Source organism: Zingiber officinale, chromosome 1A (assembly GCF_018446385.1).
Source record: "Zingiber officinale cultivar Zhangliang chromosome 1A, Zo_v1.1, whole genome shotgun sequence".
NCBI lineage: Eukaryota > Viridiplantae > Streptophyta > Magnoliopsida > Zingiberales > Zingiberaceae > Zingiber > Zingiber officinale.
This window is the reverse complement of record NC_055987.1, coordinates 146,717,295-146,738,589: the sequence shown is the minus strand read 5'-3', so window position 1 is coordinate 146,738,589 and position 21,295 is coordinate 146,717,295. Positions and strand designations below refer to the sequence as shown.

The window sequence follows — 21,295 nt, the reverse complement described above, 5'->3', positions numbered from 1 at the left end:
AAACTTTTGCCTAATATATTATTTGTTAAAATTCTTATTTCAAAAAATGAATTTTAATGACAAAAAGTGTTTCGAAAATTTATTTTTCAAAATCTTAATTTTTCTGTAATAATAAATTATGTCTTCTATTAGAACAAAAATTTTCAAGATTTTTCCAAGAATATATAATTTTTATGAATTTTTTATCAAAAAAGATAATTAAAAATTTAAAATTTTTTAGAGATTAATTTTGAAAAACCTGATTTTTCATAAACTTACCATTGTATTAGAAATATGTTTAAAAATCAGTCAAATTTTTAGGACTCGAAAACTATTTTAAAAGAAAAATAGTTTCCAAAATAAATCTAAATGTTTAAAAATATTTATTATGATTAAAATACAAATATTCTGTACTTGAAATTTTTATCATTTTTCAAATCATTGTGATTGTAATTGACAAAAAAAAATAGGATTTTTTACACTTTAAAATAATTTTTTAAATTATTTTTCCAAAATCTTTTAGATTAATCGATTAAAAATTATTTATTTGAAAATTAATTTCAATTAAAAGGTAAATTACTAAAAATTATATTTCAAACCCTTAAAAAAATGTCCTATTTTTTTAATGTGATTAGAGGAAAAGAAAATTAGAGATTTAGTTAAAGCGGTATATAATTTAATATTATTTAATTGAATTGATTGTAATTTTTTCTTGTAATAATTGCAAAATTATTTTATTATTTGTTTTAATCCTAATTTAACTTGGGTTGATGCATATCAAAAAGAGAGGGATTGTAAATACCTTGGATGAGTTTTGATGTAATTAACCAAGATAAGTTAGATTCTACGATTTAATGTCTTATGTCTAAATGTGTAGAGACTTAAGAATACAGGAAGTCGAGCGGAAGACGCAGTGAGTAAGAAGGATGACACAGAAAGTGAGTCGACGGACGCAGTGCATTCGAGGGGCGAGGAGCTACGGAAAAGTACACCAGCGGAGCGCTTTCGAGGGACGAGAAGCCGGGAGGAACATTGCTCAAGGAGAAGGTCGGAGTGGAGTTCAAGTGAACTCAACTTTAGATGACTAGAAGATCACCCAAGCAACTAGACAAGTCAACTTGAGTTGACTCTGTCTAGGTGCCCGAACTAGGTCCAAGTGCTTGAGATATCTCAACCATATCAGCATCCCCTTGCGAAGAGGATCAGAGTTGGAATCCACGTTAGCAGACTCCAGGCGCCCAAACCGGATCCAGACGCTAGGAAGCCGATAAGTCATTGATGAAGAGCCATTGCGGAGTGAATTGAGGCGACCATATCGATGCACTCAGATCGGGTCCAGGCGCCCGAGATCTGCCACGTCAGCAAACAACTAATTTAACTAGTGGACTATAAATAGAACCCTAATTCTCGAAGCTTTGTATAACACACTAAGTACTCTAATTGTCTTTCTGTTTTTAAAGTTTGTAATTTTAACGATTGTAAAAAACTACTCCGTCTTTGTCAAAAGAAGATCCTTTAGTGGAGTTTTTCATCGCCTTGGATTAGCAACCTCTCCAGTTGCAAACCAAATAAATCTTTGTCTCTTCTTTTTAGTTATTGTTTTTATTATTTTTAATTAATTATATCCTTACTAAGATCAATAGCGAGAGAAATTTTAATTTTAATTGGTAGGTTATTCATCTCTCCTTAGGATTTTGCATTGCTTAAAAGATAATTTTGTTAATGTTTCAAAAAAGAAACAAAATATCTATAAAAAAAAAAAGTTTGACAATGACATATTAGTAAAAAAAAATTTCAAAAAGTAAATATAAAAAATAGTATATTAATATATATATATAGTTGTATAAATAGAATATAAAAGGAAGCTTTTGGCGCAATAATAAAAAGTTGATATTTCATGTATAGGGTTGTCCTTTTTAACAATCATTTGTCTATAAGAGCTTTGTCATATGTACCAAATCCAAAGTGATGTTTGAATCCATTGTAAACGATTAGATGCGGGTGCTTCCAATTGTGAACCCTAATTTGTAGAGCATAAGGCTCGCCTCCTATGTACATATTGCAAACAAACTTAAAAGAATAGAGTGAGAGACCACCTAATACAAAATGGTTGAGTGAAGGGGTATGTCTTGGAAGACACTCAAGGTTGACCTCGGAGCTAAAGAAGCTCACTCTCCCTCTCCCTCTTTCTCATTCAGTGAGGTGAAACGTCCCTCCACGAATCAGCCCTTGCCTCATCTCCACTCAATCATCAATTCCTCTACCTCTTATTTCTATAATTTATTTCCTTAATTTTCCTTATCCAATATGTTTTCTCATTCCTAATTAAGCTCTAATTAATTAGCACTAGATATAAATAACACTAATTAATATTAGGCTACACATATTTGATATCTTATATAATGGCAAGGCGAAGCTTAAGGGACAAGCAAAAGCAAGTTGTAGTTATCTTGTTCAAGTGTACCTCTCCTCCCCTCTTCTCCCTTCGTCTACAAATAGCTATCCTTTGTTTTGTCTTGATTTCCTTTTCCCTTTGTGGTTTAATTCCCTGAGGTAGATCAGGAATAGAGGTAGAGATCAGAAGAGCCACTGGAGAAGAGAGAAGAGAAATACACAGGACAGCTTTGAGATCTAGGCACAAGCTTCTTTTTTTTTTCCCTTTTCTTTTCTTCTTCTTCACTGTTTTCTTTTTCTTTCTTTTTTTCTCTCTCTTTTTCTCCTTTAACCTCCGCCTTGGCTTCATTCGGTTATCATTCTCATCCGTGGAGAAGAAGAAGAAGAAGAAGAAGAAGAAGAAGAAGAGGGAGAGAGAGAGAAACATGAGATGGTGCAATCCAAGATGGAGAATATGGAGAGAAGCAGCAACAGTTCGAGCTCTTCGAGTGTGGTTCTGATGCGAACAGTACTCGCCACTTGCCCTTCCTGTGGATTCCGCGTCCAGTACGACCCACGGCCGCAGGTTTTCTTCTTCTCTTCAAAGATCTCTCTTTTTATTCTCTCTGTTTCCACGTAATTAGACAATTAAAACGGATGGATGACTCAGGGTGGCGGTGGAGGAGGAGGAGGAAGGGCGACGGCGGCGGAGGAGTTGGTGGGGCTGCCGGCGGGGGTGAAGTTTGATCCGACGGATCAGGAATTGCTGGAGCACTTGGAGAGCAAAGCGAGAGCGGACGCGATGAGGCTTCATCCTCTCATCGACGAGTTCATCCCCACGATTGAAGGGGAGGACGGTATCTGCTATACACACCCTCAGAAACTCCCCGGTAATTAATTAATACTTAAACAGTGATAATTAAATTAATCCTTAGTAATCATGATACTTTGTTTGTATAAAACAGTATTAATGTTGTTATGTTTTGTGTTCTTTGTTAAATATCAGAAGCTACGTTGCTTCACGTGTTGTGAATGAGGCATAAAGCAGGCAACTAATTAATTGCGAAACTTGTTGTCCAAGATTCATTTTGACCAAATTATGCAAGAACACGAATTTGATTTCTAAATTATTATAGCTAAATCAATAGTAATAAAAAAAATCGCATATTTAGTTGAGTTTCATCTTGAAAAATTGTAGGCGTGAGCGAGGACGGTGTGGTACGGCACTTCTTCCACCGGCCTTCGCGTGCGTACACGACGGGGACGCGGAAGAGGAGGAAGGTGGTGGTGCAGAGCACGTCGCCGGAGGCGCAAGGGAGCGAGACGCGGTGGCACAAGACCGGGAAGACGAGGCCGGTGTACGGCGCCGCTGGCGGTAGGCTGAAGGGGTTCAAGAAGATCCTGGTCCTCTACACCAACTACGGCAAGCAGCGGAAGCCCCAGAAGACGAACTGGATCATGCACCAGTACCATCTAGGCGTCGACGAGGAGGAGAAGGACGGCGAGCTGGTGGTCTCCAAGGTCTTCTACCAGACCCAGCCCAGGCAGTGCACCGCGGCGGTAATGAAAGAGGCTCAGCATAAAGCGGTGGTCGAGGACGATGAGGACGACGGCGGAGTCGATTACTACGGTCAGCAGCAACAGTCGTCGCAGCTGATGGCGTACGATAGCATTCAAGGCGGCCAGAGCCAAATGCTTCATGGCTTCGTGCCCATGCATGGTGCTGGTGGCGGGGCTTCCTTTCTCACTTAAGGGCAAAAAAAAAAAAAACAGGGAAAAGACAGAGAGAGAGAGAGAGGGAGAGAGGGTTTACTTATGGAATATTCTTATAATTAACTTCAATAATGTTCTACGATATGTAAAAGATGCCTTTATCAGCTAGATTCACATGAACTATGTTCATCAGCACATTGAATCAGAATTGAACCACTTTGTGGAGATTTTTTTAATTTGAGCTTTGATATAATAAAGATTCATCCACTGGACCAGTCTTCCTCCTTCAGATGTATGCATAAACACAGCTATCGAAGCCTGCAACAGACAAAATGATTCAGAGCAATTAGTTAGAGACAAAACTATGGCATTCGTCAATTTAATTATAGATACATCAAAAAGCGACTCGATCGATTGACTCACTGGGGTCAGTCGTCGTCACCAGCGCGGAGTCGTTGAAGAAGCAGTTCCAGTAGTGCCTGCCGGCGGTCTGGTAGTAAAGGTTCATGGCGACGGAGGCGTGGGAGATGAGGCTGTTCGGGCGGGCGCAAGCGCAGCCGATCCGCAGCACGCTGCAGTTCACCTGCAGCTGTGAGCAAGCGTAGTTCAAGTTCGCTATTAGCGTTGCAGCGTCCGACGAAGGCTTAGCGACGCACCAAGTTTTCTGCGAACAAAAACGAGTACGGATCAATCGAAACTAGCTTTTTAATCCTAAGGAAGATGAGGAAAATTATTGTTTACGTTTGCTTCGGTTTGTGCGAGATTCGCAGCTCCTGCAATGGAGTAATAAACGCATGAGTGATCTGAGAAAAAGAGGAAGATGTTAAATGAGTGATTTTGGATTACCAGAGAAGAGAGAAAATAGTAACAAGGAAGACCAGAATGACGAGAAGAAGAAGATCTCCGCTCCGAGTTTGCTCGCCATTATTGCTAGATCCTCCTTGCCGAGTAAGTTCGGGTGTAGAGTGACCAGGGGATTTATATGAAAAAGGAAGAGGATGAATAATTTAGGCGGCGTGGATTTATGGCATGTATTAAGACTATAATAATGAATGATAATAAACCGATTAATTGCCATTAAATATAATCATTGTGGAGCAGTTTTGGAGAGGCGAAACCGATATTGGAGTTAATCTCTTTAATACTGAATGCCGCTTGATGTGATACTGCCGATGATATTAAACAATAAACAACAATCTTCAAATTACTTGATTTTATTTTTCCTACCCATCCAAAAAAATACAGTCCATAAAGATGGAGAGCAGTTTTATTTACTTCACAGAAAATGGATATATTTTCATCTCGTGGTTCTCAATCATGTACTTATAATCTCAATGTCAACCGTGAATAATATTTTTGTCTAAACACTATTCTTGAGACATCAAGTTCTACAATAAGGAACGATGCCTATGTCGAGATGGATAGCATTATCATGACGAGACAAAAAGGACTGGTAGAGATGAACATGAAGAAGATTACATATTGTACAGAAATAAACATTTACAACCACACAACGAGAAAAGAATTGATCAACTGACCGATGAACACTATACAGATTAGTAAGTTCTCTACAAGAAAACGCCTGACAAATCTTTCATGCATTACCACGCTAAAAAAACTCTGAAAACGGTGTAATTACCGTCAGGAAGAGAACAGAGTGCATCAATCCTAAAATAGCTGATAGGATCAAACTCTTGTACTTAAATATAGATTTGAGGAAACTAAAGCTGGGTCATAATCTTCTCCCAGCATTGCCACGCTGGCTACGGAAGTAGCTTAGAAGAGCCTGAGCCTGGAAATAAGAAAAAAGAAGGAACATCAAATGTTAATGCAATTTTCTTCAGCACATCAAACACCAGTAAGCCAAGATAGATTCTGCTAAAAACTAAAATGCTATTCATGAGCAACCAATTAAACCAACTGTTATAAGGCAAACCCATCTTGTTCTTAATGACAGTTAGCAATTGCCAATGGGCCATGCCTATCCTAAATGCTGAGGATACAGGGCCCATGATGTTACAGTGAGACAGCATCAGCATGCATCTATTGGCCTTAAACCTGTGTTCGACTTCTAAAGCTTGAAGAATCGAAGCGATTTGTTTTCATTATCTTTGTCCGCAAGGATATATATACACTTAAACCTACACCTGAGTATGGACCTTTAATTCAAGAGTTATGACCGAATTTTGTAGTCCAAATAAACGAGAAAGATGATACCTTTTCTTTAGCTCTTGGCGTACCAGACTGTGATAATGCTACCAATGGGGGCACAGCACCTTCTTGAAGAACTTGACTACAAAATCTACCACTATTAGTACATAGCTGAAGTAAAGCTGCAGCAGCATTTTCTTTTCCTCGTGCAGAGCCCAATTCAACTACCTCCACAAGTACCGGGATGCCATTATGCCCAATTGCAGTTCTCCCTTCCGGTATAGTTGCAAGGTTTGCTAAAACAGCCACAGCCTTGTCAACCATACCAGCTGCTGGGTCCATCAGCTCGACTAAGTGTCTCACTGCTCCAGCTTGTACAATTCGTGATTTATTCTCATGAAAGATTGACAGATTAAATAATGCTGTCGCTGCATCTTTCTTTCCTCGAGGAGTCCCATTTGCTAATAAATCTACCAATGGTTTGATAGCACCTGAGCGCCCAATCTTAACTTTATTCTCTTCAATCACTGACAGGCTAAATAATGTTGCAGCTGAATTTTCTTTTGCTTCAGAGTTGCCTGTTTCGAGCACATAAATCAAAGGATCTATGGCATTAGCATTTGCAATGGCAATCTTATTGTTGTCATTAATTGACAAGTTTAAGAGGGCAGTGACAGCATTTTCCTGAGTCTTGCAATCTGTCGAATGAAGCAGCCCAACCAATAGGTTAATAGCTCCACAATTTGCAATAACGATCCTATTTTCCATGTTATGCTTAGCAAGAAAACGGAGCTCCTCTGTGGCAGTTCTCAGTGTATCTACAGCATCGCTTTTCAAACCTTCAATTAGCTTACGAACTTCAGACTCAACGCCAGATAAATCAGACCTGGATTCCGTGGATATGATACGAGGGACAGATGGCCGTCTCCAGATATTATGATTTCTAGGGCGAACCTCATCTAATGGTGGTGCAAACTCAGGTTCTCTTTGGGAAGATGAGGATATAGCATTCTGTGCAATTTCACCAGAAGCATCACTGTTATAATGTGTCAAATCACTTGAAACCCGTGAGAGTTCATCAGCCTCCCCAGATCTTTGAACAGGCTCTCTTGAAACAGCATCGGGAGCAGATTCAGTCCGCTTATGACATGGAGATCGCTCATCATCTGTTGAGGGTTCTGAATCTTGTCTTGATGGGTAGGTACTTTGGCTACCAGAATTTATATTACTCTGTTCCAAGCTAGGTTCCTTGTTTCTACTAACTAAGGATAATCTTGAAATGCCTGGATCAGATCCATTCACAATTTGCACGAGTTGTGAATCAGAGTCCAGATGAAGTGAGGTTGCATGGTAGACTCCATTAGAGGAATGTGTATCCCTTTCTGAAGTAATCACTTTCCCGTGTTCTGGAGATCTTTGATGGTTTATCTTAGCAGAACTTCCAGAGCGAGGGAGAATAAATTCAGCAACACTTGCTTCGGTGGGTTTAAGAGAGGCAGAAGGAATATTCAAACCCATGGACTTCACTGGATCAGGAAGTTTGATGTTGTTTAATTCACACCAATTTGCAATTAATGCCTTCACAGTATAATTTGGAATCAAATTAGTGTGTCCAAGTGTTTGATGGGTCCTTGGACAGACATTGAAACCATCATCAAGCCATTTCCTGATAAAATTTCGCTCATAAGTTTGTCCAGAAGCCACAATAACTGGATCAGACATCAATTCCAATGAAAGTGGACAGCAGAAATCAGTGGGGATAGCCACACCATTAATACTATGCAACTGCTTAACTTGAAGAAGGCATTCACGCATATATGCGACAAGAGCAACAATGCGATCAATCTTCTCTACTTCTTCCTGGGTCTCACTGCAGCTAACCTCAGTTCTGAGCTTCTCAAGTGCGATAGCCTCCATGAACAACTCTTGATTAGACGACAAGTTCAGGAAGTTAGAAATCTTATCCAAATCTTCAGCTCTAGACCTATTATTTTCTTTTTGATCCGTAATGGCCCTTTCAATGACAGCTGATATCTTTAACTCATTTGTGTACTGAGTTTCCTGTGCACAGAGAAAAAGGAAAGTTATCGTGTTGACTCATAGCAAAAAGGCATAGAATATTCTAAATAGTTTTAACTCATTGATTGAGTTTAAAAAGCAACACACGCACACACACAAAAAAAATATATATTCACTTACCTCAATGCACTTTAGTATGGTACTGTCTATTGGACTTGGAAGCTGAGGAGTCACCAGTTCACTTATTTTAAGTGTGAATGAAGATATCTTGATAACAAGAGTTTCTATTTGCAAAACCTGCAAAAAGGCAATTCAAAGAGCATGTTGTAACTACAACAGACATAAAACAGATTGCATCTTATGTTGCAAACTTTTAATAAGATTTAACACACAAGCATTATTCATCTAGAAGAAATTGAATTACACAAAACAAATATACAACTGTATTAGCAGCTTAAATGTATACAAACAACTATAACACAAGTATATTATCAATTACGACGAATTAACAAGATATTTATTGCTCTGGCACCAGAAACAGCATCAAGTACAAACATTTTTGTTTCCCTCCTAACTCTCTTTTTCTTCCTCAAAAGGCGGGCAGATGCAGATGCCCTTCCTTGATCATTTAGTAAAAATACACTCAAATGAAGCATACACAGATAAAATAGGAAAGAACTAGATGCAAAAAAATATAGAAGTAGATGAAAGAAAAGACGAATGAAGACAAATTAGGGGTAGGTCTGATAGCTTATGTATGATAAAAATTGATAGAATAAGATAAGGTAATGATGAACTCAGGATATTATTACAAAGGGTAAATTGGTGAATTACATTGTGCATGAACAATACCCAGAATTTTTCAAAACTAATGGGGCTAAAAATGGTATACCTTTGTCTCCAGATATTTTTACAATATATAACTATAGGTGCAGTGTGTGATTGTACGGGATTAGACTGGCAACATTATTGTGTGGTCAACTTTAATTGCAAGTAAGATGAACCAATATGATTGATGACTAGGCACAACCCATTAAATGTGGATGTGAGGTTTCCACTTTCATGATTTTTACATGTGTAACCTTGGTTGATTGATCTTGGGCCTGGGTCCAATTATGTGTAGGCTCACACCTAGAAATATGGAAAGAGTTAACTCAAGTTTAATATTGTCATACCTAGTTGCCATAAATAAATTTAACAGGACAATAAACATGATATAGTTTCTAACTCTGAGTATGAGATACTACAAAAAAAAAACTAGGGTAGAAAGAAATATAAAATGCAGTAAACATATAGTAGATGCAATTAACTCTTAGTAAATCTATGCTAAAATTTTAACAAATCTATCATATTCTTTTATTTACAACAGACCTGCCATAGCTAAAATTTTCATTTCACCTATGTTTATTAGAGAATATGGCATCCTAAATGAAATTAATTAAATGCAACTAAGTATCCATGTTCTCATAATTTAAACTAGACAAAATAATAATAATAGTAGAAGTAAGAATAATAATTATAAAAATAGTAATAATAATAGTACCAATAATAGTAGTAGTAGTAATAATAGTAGTGGTAATAGTAATAATAATAAAGCTAAAACCCAAAAATAGATTAGAATAAAATAATTAAAAAACTTTTTAGGATCGAGATTTGATTTGATGCTCAGTTAAGATATTTTAGTTTGTTTATTAAAAGTTAGAACCATAGGCGGATCGCTGCATAATATGATGATTGCAAATGCATGAGGCCCTTGTTAAAGAATGTGTTGAGAAATAAATTCCAGATCAACAAGTAACTCTTCTTGTTTTAATGACCATTACTTTGCACTCTCTTATCTTGATGCCCATGGGATCTAGTTCCTAATCTTTTGTCATTTCTTAGATATGCATTGGATTGGATATAACTTAATTCATTAATTTTCTCATATACAGTCCATTCGCATAGATAAGTTAACTTGTAAGTGTATTCATTTATCTCTTCAAGTGAAGTCCATTCGCACTGACACTAAGCATTCAGTGAAAAGAAGCAACAGTATACTAAATGGTGAGAGACAAGCGTATACTTACAAAGTAAATTTTACTGATCATTGTGTGCCAGCTTTCAAGAAGTTCCCCGGCTTCAACAACTGCAGCATCTAGCTCTTTCAACATATTGACTAGTTGGTCATCCAAAGATATCTCAGAAGCAGCAATTTCATAACACAGTGGTTTAAAATGCTCAAGGATCTGATCAATTGTTTTACAGTATCTTTGAATTGTATCATGTTTTACATTGTTGCTAGCAGATATAAGATGAAACTTTTTGAAACTTTCGACCAGTTCCGCTAGCAATGATGTCCCCATTGTACCTATAAAAGCTAGAAGATAAGCATATACAACAGCATTCACAACAGAAGCAGTACCTCCTTCAGCTGTAGATGTGAAAATTTAGCATGTTTCAAACTAAGTGAGATAAGTAATTCTTCAAATATTTGGCTTGTAGAACTAACTAACATGTTACTGAGAGACTGCTGTAAAAAAAAACACTAGAATGGTCATCTTGCACATGGCCATTAGATTTATGGTACAAAGAATAATGTGATCACAAGAATAAGAGATTTGCTTTATCCTGACATGTTTCATGAAAGTAATGAGGTGCATTGTACAACCGATTCGACGCAATATCCGTTGGTGCAATTTTCCTAGTCAAAGTTGATCAGGTTGACTAAGCTTGAATTGGCTCAAGCTTAAGTCTTGATATTTAAGTTTTGATGTTTGACAATGTATAAAGATTGTAGGTGCAATCGCCCATTTGGGGAGATTATTGAAGCAATTCTTTGGTGTGAAGAAGAGTCAAGTAGGTCAAGATTGATCGGATACTTCACTAGGAAGTCCTAACTAGAAGTTTGGCAAGGACAAGTCTTGATAAGTGAAGCTAGGTAGATGGAAAATCATAGTGAGTGAAGCTAGGCAAATGAGAAATTCTAATAAGTGAAGTTAGGTGAAAGACCTATTGAGTGAAGCTAGGCAAATGTGGAACGTCCTGGTGAGTGAAACCACACATATGAAAAATCCTAGTGAATGAAGCTAGGCAAATAGAAAATCCTGATAAGTGAAGCAGGTAAAAGACCTAGTGAGTGAAGCTAGGCAGTAAGAAATTTTTGGTGAGTCAAGTCATGTGAAAGTCCTGGTGAGTGAAGTCAAGCGTGTGGAAATCCAGGTGGGTCCGGGAAAATCAGACACTTGATGTTTGAAAGTCCAAGTAGGTTATGGAGGACTAGACACTTGACACGAGACGGTAAGTCCAAGTGGGTCAAGGTTGACCAGACACTTGGCACTACTAGAAAAGTCCAAGTGGGTCAAAGGATTGACCGGACACTTGGTAACAAAATCCCAGCAGGTCAAGGTTGACCAAATGCTAGGCATAAGCAAGCCCCAACAAGTCACGGTTGACCGGATGTTAAATTTGGGACCCTAGACTTGAGTTAGTCAAGTTAGGGTTGGTCAATCGATCAGTCGATTTATTGAACCAGAGCTCAATCAATCAGTTGATCAATTGGGAGAGCTTCACGAGAAAGGACGGCCAAATCGATTAGCTGATCGATTGGAGGCCACTCGCGTGAAAAGCATAGTGTGCTCCCCAATCGATCGCCAATCGATCGATCGATCAATTGGGACACTCCAATCGATCAGTCGATCGATTAGAGCTTATTTTCTCGCGAGATTGTGAGGCAGCCTGAATCAATCGGTCAATCGATTCTGGGTTTATCAACGAGAGGCGCTCTGAATTGATCGGTCGATCGATCAAAATCTCCCCAATCGATTGATCAATCGATTGGGATATGATTGTTGCGCAGGATGTATGCTTTGGATGACTGGGATTGCGTGGATTTGACATGACAATCGATTGGGAACAAACTCAATCGATTGGGAGCCCTAGATCGCGACAAGTTCTCCCGTTCTCTTCACCTAGCTTACGACTAGTCATCGCCGCTTCTTGAAGAATCTTGGAGATAAGTGTTGTTGCACTTCCAAGGTCAAGGGGGATCTACAAGCTACACGAGTTCAAGCAAGAAGGAGGTTTTCCCTTGTATTCTTGTATTTATTTTCTTGCGTTGAGTTGTATGCTTGTGTGAGTGTTGTAAGAAGTTTCTCCACCTCCGATTGTTCTGAGAAAGAATTTCTTTCTTAGTGGAGAGTGTGTTGTGTGGATCCTTGGATTAGTCACTTCTTCTTGAGATAGATACCAAGTAAATCATTGTGTTAGCATTAGGTCGAGTCTATTCCGCTGCAAATCATCATCATCGAAGCACGAGAAGCTATTCACCCCCCCCCCCTCTAGCTCCAAAGTGAATGGTATCAGAGCGAGGCCGCTCTTCACCGGACTCATCACCGGAGAGGGCAACGAGCTAGAGGAAGAAGAAGTTGAAGCTCAAATTTCAACAACTCAAAGATTTCTTCAAGAGGAGCTCAACTTCAAACATGAAGTCCGAGATGGACTCGAATTTGGCACAAGAGTGTCTTCACCATTCACAATGAGGAGCTTCGATTCTTGGCAATTAAGGATCGAAAACTTCTTCATGATGGAGATAGAGCAATGGTTTGCTCTAATGGAAGATTTTCAAGCTCCAACAAACAATAAAGGCAAGATCATCAAGGAGCAATTGGAATCAAGAGCAAATCCAAAGATATGAAGTCAATGATAAAGTGACCAAGCTATTGGTCAATTTATTGCCTAGCAACATCTTGAGCAAGATAGGAGAATTTGAGGATGTCAAGGAGCTTTGGAGCAAATTGGCAAGAATCCATGAAGACCCCTCCACTATACAAAATAAAAAAGAATCCAAAGAGAGCAACTCATTTGAGCAAGAAGAAGAGGAATCCGGAATTGAAAGATGCTCAACATCGAAAGAAGAAGATGAAGGTTCATCCTCTAGAGAGCACGAAGACAAAGGCAAAGGAGTATACTCCATATTTCATATGCATGAGGATGAAGATGAAGAGGCTTCCGTCTCAAGGATTGAGGGAAGCGTGGAACATCAATGTCGGATTAAGAAGAAGTCTCTTCATCCGGATCAAATGAAGAAAGTGTCACCCCTACAAATAAAGGTATAGAAATTTCAATTGTAAATAATAAAGATCATATCATTTGTTTTGAGTGTAGAGAAAAATGACACTACAAGAGTAAGTGTCCCAAATTGACGAAGTAGAAGGGTCAAGTAGCACCAAAGGGCAAGGAGAAGCCCAAGGAGGTCGGTCCCATGGTACACAAGAGCAAGGAGCACATTGTGTGCTTCTTGTATAAACAAAATGGACATTACCGGAGCCAATGTCCAAAAGGGAAGAATCCGGCCAAAGTCAACGGAGGAAGCTTAAGTCAAAGGGGAGCTTCTAAAGGAAAACTCAATGTATCATTTATTGAACCAATTCCTTTGACACATGATAAAAAACATGCTAGGTCTAGGTTATATCATTTTAATGCTATTTATCATGAAAATAGGAAGCATGATAAGATTAAGGAAAAATATGTAGCGTATCGTGCAAAGATTACCTCACCTAAGGTTAGGAAGATAGATAACAAATTAGGCAAAAACTCTAAGAATTTTAGATATAAGCCTAAAAATAAAAATGTTCATGGGAATCAAGAAAATTCCAAATCTATGGATTTAAGAATTGAAAACCAAGCCTTGAGATCAAGGCTTGATAAATTAGAGAATGTCCTAAAGAAAATGGAAAGAATCTTAAAGGGGTCAAATGGACATAACCTAGGTTTAGGAATAAATAAACAAGAACCATCCAATGGCTATAAAGGTTTGGGATACAAACCTAAAGCCAAGAAAGATGTGGCGTCATACCATAGAGTTCCATATAGTTATGAAACCAATCATAGGTCTAGGGGTCAAGTCAAGGTTACCAGGGAGGTCATCCCTAGAGTTAATGAGAAGACCAACGTGACTAAGGCTTCTAAGAAGCCGAAGAAAGTCACTAAGAAGGTCACAAGAGAAGTTATCCCTAGAGTTGACCAAGAGGAATCTATCATGACCAAGGCTTCTAAAAAGCCTACGAAGGTCATTAGGAAGGAATTAAGGAAAGTTATCCCTAGTGAATACCTAAAACACCCAAGAAGTATCAATCGATTTTGGGTTCCTAAGAGTATGTTCTCTACACCCTAGATGAGTTTAGAAAGTGTCAACTCCAATTGGAAGGGTAGTTAACCTAACCTTGAAGAAGTTGACACTTGGATGACATTTTCAAGGTAGTTGTACTCCTTGAAAATAAGAAGGATTTAATGTTTACTCTTTGAAAGAGTAAAATGTGCCAAAATTTGAAGAATTAGACTCAATTAAAATTAGCACAAATAGGAAAAGTCAAAGAAATGCCAAGTCGGATTTTGACATTTTCTTAGAAGAAAAAGGGCAACTTAGGATTAATTTTAGTTTAGCTAATTAATTAAGGATACTTAGATAGATAATCTAGGTATATATATATATATTTATGCTAAATCGCCATGGTTGTTTGCCCATCATATGTCATGATATCATATTTTGCATTCATATTTATTATGAAAAATAAAAACATAAAAATACTATGTTCATACATACATCATATAATTATAGTAAGTTTTTTTAAAAAAATTATCTATGTTGATGTATGCCATAATCATTTTCATGTATTATTCTAAGTTCCTTGTAATTAAGGACAATGGCATTAATCAACAAGTGACATCCTAGGTAGATGATCAATTTTAAAATGCCTAGATAGATATGCATGATCCCTTAGTTTAGGGCAAAAACCAAAATCCACATTTCACAAAGACTATAAGTTAACTTGTATGTGTTTTAATACACATTAGATACAAGTGAGATGTTAGGATGATGAACAAGACTCAAGATGTTAATTTAGTGCATCTATTTGAGTTTTAATTTCATCAAAACACATAGTTATGTGTTATCCAATCATTAGGAAAGCTAATGTACAAGTTATGTGTATTTAGCCTAAAGAATATGGTTGAAAATTGGTTTTGAGAATCATTTCAAAATACTTTTGGAAAACCTTGGTGAAAGCTATCTTTTGATAGAAATAATCATTGTATAGTTAGACACAAACTAGGAAGAAACATTAAAGTTTTTCAATGGTTTCAAGTTTTGTATCAATCTTTGAAAATGGAATGTATTTTCTTATAAAACTATTTTTCCATGATAGCATATGACATAAATAATGGCTACATGAATTTTTGTGATTTTTGAAATTTTGTAGAATTATTTGTGCATTTCTGAATTTCGGCTGAAACTTGATTTCAGGAAATTAGAAACTCAATCGATCAACCGATCGATTGGGGAATTTCAATCGATCAGTCGATCGATTGAATTGGGTTTTTTCGCGAACAAAAGCTCGTGGATCGATCAACCGATTGATTGAACCCTACATGGATTGATCAGCTGATCGATTCAAGAGTTATTCGTAACAAGCCTTGCTGAATCGATCAGTGGATCAATTGAAAGACTTCAATCGATTGAAAAAACTGATTTTTTACTGAAATAGTCCGATTTCAGTCCATTAAGCCACGGTTAGTCATGTTAACCATCCCTAACCTTAAGAAATTCTTTTGTGAATATTTACGAGTAGTTTTCTTGATGAAAACAAGAAAGGAATAGTCCAAGAAGACTAACTTGAAGTTTAGGATGAGGTTTGCATTCAATATTGATTCTTGAACCTCAAAACTTCAAATTTTTGGGGTTTCTAAAGTTTTAGGACCTCTAAGTCATTGTTGGTGCAATGATAAAATTTTAGAGCATGTTTTGAGGGGGAGTTACTTCTTAAAGACATGAATTTATTTTTTTACAAAACCATGGAAGGTTGTAAACCTTCATTATCATGGATGCTCAAGGTTGAGCATTGGAAAACAATAAAAGATTGGATATCTTCATTGTGGTGTGTGAATGCTCTAGAAAGATTATTGGAGACAATGAAGGGTATGAGACCTTCATTGTGATGTTGTGAACAACATGTGAGGTTGTTGAACAACGTGTGGATAATTCTTTACGAGAGAGTTTTGATGTGTGTCAAAGGAGGAGAATGTAGGGTTTAAGTTAGGAAATTCTACATATTCACAAGGGGAGATTGTGAAACCCTTATGTTAAGGGGGAGGATGAAGAAAACCCTCATTCATGCTTTGGCATGAAGAAGAAGTTGAGACTATAGAATTAGCCTAATTTAAATATATTGTCAAATATTAAAAAAGGGGAGATTGTTAGTGCAATTTTCCTAGGTCAAGGTTGACCAAGTTGACTAAGCTGACCAGGTTGACTAAAGCTTGAATTGGCTCAAGTTTGAGTCTTGATGTTTGAGTTTTGATGTTTGTCAATGTATGGAGATTGTAGGTGCAATCGTCCATTTGGAGAGATTGTTGGAGCAAGTCTCCTATGGTCAATGTTTGACCAGTTTGGTGTGAAGAAGAGTCAAGTAGGTCAAGGTTGACCAAATACTTGACTAAGAAGTCCTAACTGGAAGTTAGACAAGGACAAGTCCTAATAAGTGAAGTCAGGATAGAAAGTTCTAGCGAGTGAAGCTAGGCAAATGAGAAATCCTAATGAGTGGAGTTAGGTGAAAGACCTAGTGAGTGAAGCTAAACAAATATAAAAAATCCTGATAGTGAAGTTAAGCAAATGGAAAGTCCTAGTGAGTGAAGCTAGGCAAATGGGAAATCCTGATGAATGAAGTCAGGTAAAAGACCTAGTGAGTGAAGCTAGGCAGTGAGAAAATCCTAGTGAGTGAAGTTAGGTGAAAGTCCTGGTGAGTGAAGTCAGGCGTGTGGAAATCCAAGTGAGTCAGGGATGACCAGACACCTGGTGTTTGAAAGTCCAAGTGGGTCATAGAGGACTAGACACTTGGCACGAGACAATAAGTCCAAATGAGTCAAGGTTGACCAGACACTTGGCACAGCTAGAAAAGTCCAAGTGGGTCAAAAGATTGACCGGACACTTGGTAACAAAGTCCCAGCAGGTCAAGGTTGATCAGATGTTAAGCATAAGCAAGTCCCAACAGGTCACGGTTGACCGGAGGGTTTGGAACCCTAGACTTGAGTTAGTTAAGTTAGGATTGGTTAATCGATTAGCCAATCGATTGAACCATAGCCCAATCGATCAGTTAATTGATTGGAAGAGTTTCGCAATAAAGGACGGACCAATCGATCGGCTTGGCGCAATCAGACGATCAATTGGAGGTCACTCACGCGAAGAGCACAGTGTGCTCCCCAATCAATCAACCGACCGATTGGGATACTCTAATCGATCGGTCGATCAATTAGGGCTTATTTTCTCGCAAGATTGCGAGGCAGCCTAAATCGATCAGTCAAACAATTGTGGGTTTATTTGCGAGAGCACAGAGACACTCTGAATCGATCGGTCGATCAATCAAAGTCTCCCCAATCGATTGGTCAATCAATTAGGATATGACCGTTGCACGGGATGTAGGCTTTAGACGACTGGGATTGCGTGGATCTGACGTGGCAAGCTTAATTGATTGGGAGCCCTAGATCGTGACAAGATAAAGCTATTGGCGAGGTTCAAACTGGCAACATGTTCTCCCGTTCTCTTTACCGAGCTTACAACTACTTATTGCCGCTTCTTGAAGCACCTTGGATATAAGTGTTGTTGCACTTCCAAGGTCAAGGGGGATCTACAAGCTACACGAGTTCAAGCAAGAAGGAGGTTTTCCCTTGTATTCTTGTATTTATTTTCTTGCGTTGAGTTATATACTTGTGTGAGTGTTGTAATAAGTTTCTCCGCCTCCGGTTGTTCTGAAAAGGAGTTTCTTTCTTAGTGAAGAGTGTGATGTGTGGATCCTTGGATTAGTCACCTTTTCTTAAGGTGGATACCAAGTAAATCCTTGTGTTAACATTGGGAGCTTGCTTCGAGTCTATTCCGCTACAAATTATTATCATCAAAGTGTGAAAAGCTATTAAACCCCCCCTCTAGTTCCAAAGTGACCCAACAATACCTACAAGACAAAATCCTTAGAAGCAAGGACGAAATAAAAATAATGGTGTAAATAGTATTGAGCTCAACATTGGCTAGGCACAAACCTGATGTTAATACATGCTTCTCATAGGACGATCACCCAACATGTGTAGCACCTAAGACAAATGAAGACATTGTCTACCACTAAATAAATAGTCAAGATACCCAACCCCAAAAATAACACTGTGAAAGTCCAGGAGTTCAAGGCGCTATGCCCTAGGTGATTAGCTTTACAACAAAACCTAAAGGAGTATTTCTCATTTGAGATGGGGTATGAATGATTGCATTTAAAATTTCTAGTCCACTAGATGTTCCTTGCAATGAAATCTTTGTCAGCCACCTCAGACGATAAAGTACCTCGCCCATGAACAGACACCTCCTTAATCCTTTACAAATACATGAACCCACACACATAATCTGAATAACTGGTCTATGGGTACTCCACTAACAAGCTTTTTCAGAAAAAATGACCCTTTATTCTCAGTACAACCAATTCCATCCAATGTTTTCAAGATTCATTGTTCTTCTTGAACAGAGAACTTCTCTATCAATCAGTAAAGACTAATCTGCGTCAACCACTCGAGTATATTACCACCAGAAGTCGCCAAAAGTTAACACAGTCAATAATAGAGCATAAAAATAGATTGTATTAGTCAGCTTTGCGAATATCATTTTCACTTCTCATGTTGCAGATTGACTAGAAGACCAAGAACTTCAAGCAAGAATTATGACAACATCTTATGGAGCATGTGACTATTCTGGAATAATCTACTCATGCAGTGGTCAATAAGGCCTCAGAGAAAATCATAGCAACATATATCTTGAGTGCAATGACCAGAAAATTCCTTCAATTTCAGTATTAAAATGAGGAGGTTCTACTCAACAAATTACTATTGCAGTTGCCAATATTGGCATTTGTGCTCAAGTTAATAATACATTAACAACTACCTAGAGAACAACAAGAATTGGATCTATCAGCAACAAAGGCATTTTTCCACAAACATCAGAAAGGGGAAGTTTCAAAAGCAATGATGATGCAACTGGACCATGTTTTAGGCTTGTAATCTAATTTCTTAGTTTCCTCACTAAATTGGATCGTAACAATCAATGAAGTGTTAAATAGATTTTAATAACGGATCTTTGTGGTATTATTAAATGCCAACAATACCTAGCTCAGAAGCGATCCAAGTGCTACATGCCACGACTAAATAGCATCTTATCGAACTCTATCAGGGTCACAACTAGGGCAAACACTTCAAAATTTCAAAAATTACAACAAATACATCTCTCCTATGCTTAAATAAAACCAAATTCTCATAATCTCGTTGACGTATATAGAACCACAAATCTAGGGATTTGCCGATCATAACGTCTTCTTTTAAGTACAACTAAAACCAATTATTACCCAAATCCAAGCACGCACTATTAACCGATTATTACCTAAATCCAAGCATGCGAACGCAGAATAAACCCCGCCGCCTCAAAGAGAAAAGCGGCGAACGACGGGAAAAGCAGCCAGCAGATCCGAGCAAGAGAGAGAGAGAGCACAGGGAAGAGAGTAGAGAGAGATCTGGACGGATCGGCCCTTCGTAGCGAGTCGCAGGAGGGAGAAAGGGGGGAAACGAGGAGCGGAAGAGGGGCTCACCGCCGCAGTGAAGGACAGCAGAGGAGGAGGAGGAGGGGAGCGGGACGCGGTAGGTCGTCCTTGTCGTCACGCCCGCGGACCGAGTCCGTAACTGGATTCGCAACCACGTTGTGGTCGAACTGGTTGACCGTTACGAGAAGAAGAAAGTTTCAAAGGAAAACGTTGAGACATCCGTGGCAAGGGAAGCTACTCCCCTCCTCCTTTCTCGAGCATTTTCTTTAATTAAAATTATTTTTTAAAAAAATAAATAAATAAATAAATTTTCTATAACGAACTCCTATTCATACAAAATTAATTTAATTTTTTATATCTAATATAAAACTTATAAAAGTATATACTAGATGAAATGAGGATTTTGAGAGGAGGTCGGTCGTAAAATACAGTTCCATCAATCATTTCATTCATAAGATGGAATCTCATAGATTTCATCTGCTATATAGATAGGGTTCATAGAATCCCATCTAGTAACAACTCTCGGTCTAGGAATGAACTAGATATTATGATCCAAAGGATCTCGGTTGTTTTGGCTGTTTTGGGAGAGCTCCTATATATACTGAGAAGAACAGGATCCTCTAGTCTGCTAAAAATGGACCAAGTCCTAATTTATTATACTGATTGAAAAAATTTAATAATCCTCATCTGTTAGAGACGATTGAATCTCTTCAATTATTACCCTAGGTCCAAGAATAGGTTAGGACAAATGGAGTTAGAGGATCCCGCCGGCACTGAGAGAGGCTCGTAGATCCACAGATAATTACTGGAACCGAAGCATTGAACCACAAGCACGAGAAATTTCAATAGTTTGCAAGTATGATCGACTAGTATTGTCGATTGGTACCGTGAAAATTATTTTCTAGAAGCATCGATTTCGGCAACGGTTGAACGATGACCGCGAGTAATTGCGCAGACACGGAGGAAAATGTGAAAGCACCGATGCACCACGTAACGGAACCAGATCCCCCTAGCATATCCCACGGAGAACTCTTTACAGCCGTCAGATTATCTGAGACCGAATCTCGAACGCCCGTAATTAAATAACAAATAATCGAAACAGAGGGAAGAAGCATATATGAATGAGTGTAGATGGGGAGAATCTTTTTGCCATCATTCATTTGATATTTAAATAATAAAGAAGGATTGCCAACGATATGAATGTCATATTTATTTAATTAACAATTGGTTGTCGACTAAGTCAACAGCTAAGGCTTTTGCGACGCTGGTAAATCGACCAAATTTATAAAACGGCGCGAGAGCAAAGTCAAACTTCCCATCTTAATTCACACATTCATTCATTTCTTCCATTCATTTACATTTTTATGGCTTTCTGCATTTTTGTCAAGTCACTTAATCAAGTCTCGTCTTACATACACAAGATTTCTCCCGCTAAATCAATATCCTAGCTACTCTCCAGATTA

General features: G+C 38.1%; 3 protein-coding genes across 5 annotated transcripts; 1 reads left to right on the top strand and 2 right to left on the bottom strand.

Moving 5' to 3' along the window:
* Nucleotides 1–2,397: 2,397 nt before the first annotated feature.
* On the top strand, nt 2,398–4,260 carry LOC122037876 (NAC domain-containing protein 73-like). Of its 2 annotated transcripts, none has more exons than XM_042597334.1 (3): nt 2,398–2,938; nt 3,023–3,209; nt 3,551–4,260. In XM_042597334.1, the coding sequence occupies exons 1-3, from the start codon at nt 2,804–2,806 to the stop codon at nt 4,102–4,104; spliced, it is 876 nt and encodes a 291-aa protein (XP_042453268.1). In that variant the 5' UTR covers nt 2,398–2,803; the 3' UTR covers nt 4,105–4,260. The 2 variants fall into 2 exon arrangements, with proteins under 2 accessions (XP_042453268.1, XP_042453267.1); XM_042597333.1 differs by having other exon boundaries at nt 2,406–2,938; nt 3,023–3,242.
* On the bottom strand, nt 4,261–5,441 carry LOC122037877 (major pollen allergen Ole e 10-like). The gene is made up of 4 exons (XM_042597335.1): nt 4,912–5,441; nt 4,807–4,838; nt 4,489–4,729; nt 4,261–4,383 (listed from the first exon to the last, which is right to left on the bottom strand). Exons 1-4 carry the CDS (start codon nt 5,141–5,143, stop codon nt 4,352–4,354), a joined length of 537 nt encoding a protein of 178 aa, XP_042453269.1. The 5' UTR covers nt 5,144–5,441; the 3' UTR covers nt 4,261–4,351.
* A 146-nt stretch (nt 5,442–5,587) lies between these two features.
* On the bottom strand, nt 5,588–20,049 carry LOC122037875 (U-box domain-containing protein 4-like). Of its 2 annotated transcripts, none has more exons than XM_042597331.1 (5): nt 19,676–20,049; nt 10,305–10,585; nt 8,416–8,532; nt 6,283–8,277; nt 5,588–5,857 (listed from the first exon to the last, which is right to left on the bottom strand). In XM_042597331.1, exons 2-5 carry the CDS (start codon nt 10,578–10,580, stop codon nt 5,798–5,800), a joined length of 2,448 nt encoding a protein of 815 aa, XP_042453265.1. In that variant the 5' UTR covers nt 10,581–10,585; nt 19,676–20,049; the 3' UTR covers nt 5,588–5,797. The 2 variants fall into 2 exon arrangements, with proteins under 2 accessions (XP_042453265.1, XP_042453266.1); XM_042597332.1 differs by having other exon boundaries at nt 19,881–20,049.
* Nucleotides 20,050–21,295: the final 1,246 nt, after the last annotated feature.